Here is a 5,631-nt window from a genome sequence, read left to right on the forward strand (position 1 = left end):
CTCTCTCTCTCTCTCTCTCTCTCTCTCTCTCTCTCTCTCTCTCTCTCTCACAATGCCGTCGGATTGCATTCTTTCCCTCACAAACACAAACAGCCCGCTCTGATTCCCGGGCAGGTAAACTCTGCGAGGGCGGGGGGGGGGGGGGGGGGGCGGGCGGTGACCCCTGACCCCTGACCCCGCCCCGACCCCTCGACGGAGCCGTGGAGACGGAACAAGCAGGATGAAGAAAGGCGGCTCGGAGCGGGGCGGCTCTTTGGAACAGATTGTATGTGGGATCTGATGTGCACTCTGAGAGGACCTTGACTGCGACCGCGGAAAAACACAAACTCTCTCTCCCCCCCCTTCCCCCCCCTCCTCCCCCGTACTCACCCGTACTCCCCCGTCTCCCCCCCACCCCCAGCCCTCAATGGACGCTAGCACGAGCGCGAACGCAAGAATGCGACGGGTGAGATGTTAGACAACAATCTACAGGCCACAAATGCTGCCGTCTTTTGTTGTCTGAAAACACACACACTCTAACACACACACACACACACACACACACACACACACACACACACACACACACACACACACACACACACACACAGGCAAACACAGACAGACAAACACACAAAGATAGGCACACACACACAACCTTTCCTTCAGGTGTTTGCTGGTCTGTTTTGATGTTGTATGTGAGTTGAGACATGTTGTTTGGTTCTGTCAATTGTTGTGGACGCTCTGGGACCTCCGCCGGGGGCCATCTTGGATGAGTTGTCCTTGGCGATCGTTCTTCTCCGGATGTCGGTTTGTTTCCCGCTCTTTTTGGCCTCCGCTCGCTCACTCGCCGTCTCCAACACTTAACTTTGTCTTTGTCTGGTTCAGCTGCCTTATTCCGTCTCTCCTTCTTCGCATTTTACAAAACCTACTCCTGTCTTTGAATCATCTCTCTCTCTCTCTCTCTCTCTCTCTCTCTCTCTCTCTCTCTCTCTCTCTCTCTCTCTCTCTCTCTCTCTCTCTCTCTCTCTCTCTCTCTCTCTCTCTCTCTCTCTTCTGTATCTCTCTCTCTCTCTCTGTCCGTCCCTCAGATCTAACAACAGAGCGAGGTCTTTGTAAACCGCACCACACTTATAATGACTTATAATGAGAATCATAAGACACAGAGAGAGAGAGAGCGAGAGAGAGAGAGAGCTCTATTCATTCCTCCCTCTCTCCCTCCGCCTCTCGGTGCGTTCTGCGAGTATCCCGTCTGTGAAGAGAGAGCGAGGGCGGGAGAGCGGGCCTGACACCCAGCACGATGACATTTGGACTCTGGTAATTAGCGAAGTGTCAGATTTTGTCCCGCTAAATTGCCACAAAATCATTATTCTCGAGGCAACCGACTTCGCGGCGACCGACCCGCGCTTAAGCCCCGCGTTCGATGCTCGCTTATTTCGCTTTTTTCTGAGTCTTTAATTCCTTCCCTCCCCCCCAAACCCCCCCCCCCCCCCCCCCCCATCGTAAATATCGGCGCCAAAATTGCATTACAGTTTTGCGCTTGCCTCTCTCTTAATTGCTTGCCCTCCGAACACAATCTGCTGTGGCAATACACAACATGGTGTGTGTGTTTGTATGTGTGTGTGTGTGTGTGCGTGTGTGTGAACGGAGTGACAGCGAGTTGGCAGCTACTCGGCGGACTGCGTTAAGACGGGCGCGCTAAAGAAGAGGAGAGATGAAGTGAGGAGGAGGAGAAGGAGGAGGAGGAAAAGGAGGAGGCGCTGATCACACGGAGACAAACCAACGAGCAGCCAACAGATGCCAGAGGAGCACGTCTGTCAGTCTGTCAGTCCGACCGTCAGAGAGAGAGAGAGAGAGCGGTAGAGAGACAGGGAAGGAAAGAGAGAGAGAGAGAGAGAGAGAGAGAGAGAGAGAGAGAGAGAGAGAGAGAGAGAGAGAGAGAGAGAGAGAGAGATATTGGAGGATTTAAGAACAAGAGTGTAGGGCAGAAGTGAGGAGGATGAGGAGGGATACAAGAGGAGGTAGTTAACACGGCGACGTCGAGGAGACGGTAGAAATAAAGGATGCGGAGGGGAGAGGATGCGGAACTTCTGAAGCAGCGAAGGAGAGATGAAGAAAGGGGAGCAGGAAGGAAGAGAGAGAGGAGGAGAGGAGTAGCAGAGAGATGAAGGAAGGGGGAGCAGGATGGAAGAGAGAGAGGAGGAGAGGAGTAGCAGAGAGATGAATGAAGGGGAGCAGGATGGAAGAGAGAGAGGAGGAGAGGAGTAGCAGAGAGATGAATGAAGGGGAGCAGGATGGAAGAGAGAGAGGAGGAGAGGAGTAGCAGAGAGATGAATGAAGGGGAGCAGGATGGAAGAGGGAGAGGAGGAGAGGAGTAGCAGAGAGATGAATGAAGGGGAGCAGGATGGAAGAGAGAGAGGAGGAGAGGAGTAGCAGAGAGATGAATGAAGGGGAGCAGGATGGAAGAGAGAGAGGAGGAGAGGAGTAGCAGAGAGATGAATGAAGGGGAGCAGGATGGAAGAGAGAGAGGAGGAGAGGAGTAGCAGAGAGATGAATGAAGGGGAGCAGGAAGGAAGAGAGAGAGGAGGAGAGGAGTAGCAGAGAGATGAATGAAGGGGAGCAGGATGGAAGAGAGAGAGGAGGAGAGGAGTAGCAGAGAGATGAATGAAGGGCAGCAGGAAGGAAGAGAGAGAGGAGGAGAGGAGTAGGAGAGAGATGAAGGAAGGGGAGCAGGAAGGAAGAGAGAGAGGAGGAGAGGAGTAGGAGAGAGATGAAGGAAGGGCAGCAGGATGGAAGAGGGAGAGGAGGAGAGGAGTAGCAGAGAGATGAATGAAGGGGAGCAGGATGGAAGAGAGAGAGGAGGAGAGGAGTAGGAGAGAGATGAAGGAAGGGGAGCAGGAAGGAAGAGGGAGAGGAGGAGAGCAGCAATGGAGAGATGAAGCCGTTCTGGAGACAAAGAAACTGATTCACTCAGCTCTAATCATTCTTACGCCTTATTTAAGAGTTGAGTTCAGGAATGATGACATTATTTTGTTTGGTTACATCTCAGAAGTCCCCCCCAAACAGTGACGAGTTTTGCATAAATAGGGTGCTGAAGTACCCCTCAATTTAATCTCAGCACGCAATTTTTTTCATGATCAATATTATTTTCGGTTTTATTTTATAGCCCTCTAAAGTTAGAGACAGGGTTAGTGAGGGTTAGGGTCGAGTTCTGAACCATTATTACTATTATAAACAGCGACTGACCACCCAGCTAACCAGGAAGGTGTGGTGTGTGTCTAAATAAATAGGGATTGAATACTCTTGCCAACAGCATTTTTCCTTTTCTTAGATATATATTATTAAAGATATTAGACATGTATATATATATTAAATAATGTTACTTAATTCGTTAAAAGTATTATTGTTGTAAATGTAAACATCATGCATAGTTAGATATAATGTATTAATTGTTCTCCAGTCAAATGAGTGATTTATCAAGGGTGTTGAGGACTTTAGCGAGGCGCTGAATGCGTGTTCTATGCTCATTAGGGACTGGAACTCATCCAAACCCACTGACTTCTGATCAGGGAACAAGTTATCTTCTTCAAGCTCTGAGGAAAATAACTTTACCCAAAATACTACTGTGTTTGAGAAACACATAATTCTTGTATGCACTAAAATGACAGTTGCACAAAAGAACGTCTCTCGTTTTGACAACATATTGTGCGGTTTAATGGGTGAGAGCGAAACAACCTATATACAGCACACCGAAAGGGTTGCTGGTTCTATTCCCACTGCACCAACCCATCATGTTTGTATATTCTAGATCAATCAAACCTTATCATCAGGCAGCTTTCACACAGCAGGCTGCAACTCAAAGGGCCTTACATGAATAAAATAAAATAACTATTATAGATTAGTAAACAGTAATAAAAGAAACAGTAATAAAACACAATCATAAAATAATAATATCTTTCTGATCTAATATTGATGCAGTTAGCATGAGCTAAAGTGTAACTCGAGGACTACAAGTTCTGAGTCCTACATGTACTGATTACAAGTACTGTTTTGCTTCGCCCCCAAAGTCCTCCCCCCCCCCCCCTGGACAGAGGCCGCAGGAGAGGGTGCAGGGAGAGAGAGGCGGGGTCGGGGTGGGGGGTGTTTAATCTGGGTGGTGGTGAGGGGGGGGCAGAGAGCTGACAGGGCCAGAAGGGCCGTTTTTAAACCCAAAACATTAACACTAATCCTGATGTGTGACAAGGCAAGTGGGGGTGGGGGGGGGGGGAGATATCAATAACAATACAGGATGTGGAGATATTCTAGCTGTCACACACACACACACACACACACACACACACACACACACACACACACACACACACACACACACACACACACACACACACACACAGTTGTCATGTGTAAGCATGATGTTAATCTCTCCAGTCCTTTAAATACGGAGAAATAGAGTTTAGTGAGCATGTGTGTATAATCCGTCCGTCCGTCTCATTTTATGTGTGTTTGTATTCGTGTGTGCTTGTGTTTGTGCATGAATGCATGCGTGTGCCTGTGTGTGTGTGTGTGTGTGTGTGTGTGTGTGTGTGTGTGTGTGTGTGTGTGTGTGTGTGTGTGTGTGTGTGTGTGTGTGAAAGAGAAATCGTGAGAGACAGAAAAAGGGATAAAGAGACAGAAAGAGATAGAAAGAGGAGAGGGGAGACTGGAGGTGGTGAAAGATGGACAAAAAGATATTCAACAAAAGTGAGACCGAACTACAGCTAGAGTCAGAGGAGGAGGAGAGAGGACTGGAGGGGAGACGAGCGGGATGGGAGAGAGGGGGGAGAGAGAAGGAGGGGGATATGAGAGAGGGGGGAGAGAGAGAAGGAGGGGGATGTGAGAGAGGGGGGAGAGAGAGAAGGAGGGGGATGTGAGAGAGGGGGGAGAGAGAGGAGAGGGATATGAGAGATGGGGGAGAGAGAGAAGGAGTTGAATATGAGAGAGGGGGGAGAGAGAAGGAGTTGGATATGAGAGAGGGGGGAGGGAGAAGGAGGGGGATATGAGAGAGGGGGAGGGAGAGAAGGAGGGGGATATGAGAGAGGGGGAGAGAGAAGGAGGAGGATATGAGAGAGAAGGAGGGGGATGTGAGAGGGGGGGGAGGGAGAAGGAGGGGGATATGAGAGAGGGGGAGAGAGAGAAGGAGTTGGATGTGAGAGAGGGGGGAGAGAGAAGGAGGGGGATATGAGAGAGGGGGGAGAGAGAAGGAGGGGGATATGAGAGAGGGGGGAGAGAGAGAAGGAGGGGGATGTGAGAGAGGGGGGGAGAGAAGGAGGGGGATATGAGAGAGGGGGAGAGAGAAGGAGGGGGATATGAGAGAGGGGGGAGAGAGAAGGAGAGGGATATGAGAGAGGGGGAGAGAGATGGAGTTGGATATGAGAGAGGGGGGAGAGAGAGAAGCGATGTTCCACAATGACAACTATCTGTCTCTCCATCCTCTGGAGAGCAGATGGGACACCAGCTTGCCAATGAGACAAGAAGAATACGTGTATGTGTGCGCTTGTGTGTGCGCTGCGCATGTGCGTGTGTGTGTGTGTGTGTGTGTGTGTGTGTTCATGTGCACGTGTTTGTGTGTGTGTACATGCATGTGTGTGCGTGTGAAGTCATCGACAGAAAATG

At 49.9% G+C, this 5,631-nt stretch overlaps 1 protein-coding gene across 1 annotated transcript in view; it reads right to left on the minus strand.

Moving 5' to 3' along the window:
- The window catches only part of lrmp (lymphoid-restricted membrane protein), an 18,826-nt gene extending 18,757 nt beyond the window's left edge, over positions 1-69 (minus strand). Inside the window, exon 1 of the mRNA XM_056579015.1 lies at positions 52-69. Within this exon, the coding sequence (XP_056434990.1) occupies positions 52-69 (18 nt within the window). The remainder of the gene's footprint in view (positions 1-51) is intronic.
- Between the last annotated feature and the right edge of the window lie 5,562 nt (positions 70-5,631).

Source organism: Gadus chalcogrammus, chromosome 19 (assembly GCF_026213295.1).
Source record: "Gadus chalcogrammus isolate NIFS_2021 chromosome 19, NIFS_Gcha_1.0, whole genome shotgun sequence".
NCBI lineage: Eukaryota > Metazoa > Chordata > Actinopteri > Gadiformes > Gadidae > Gadus > Gadus chalcogrammus.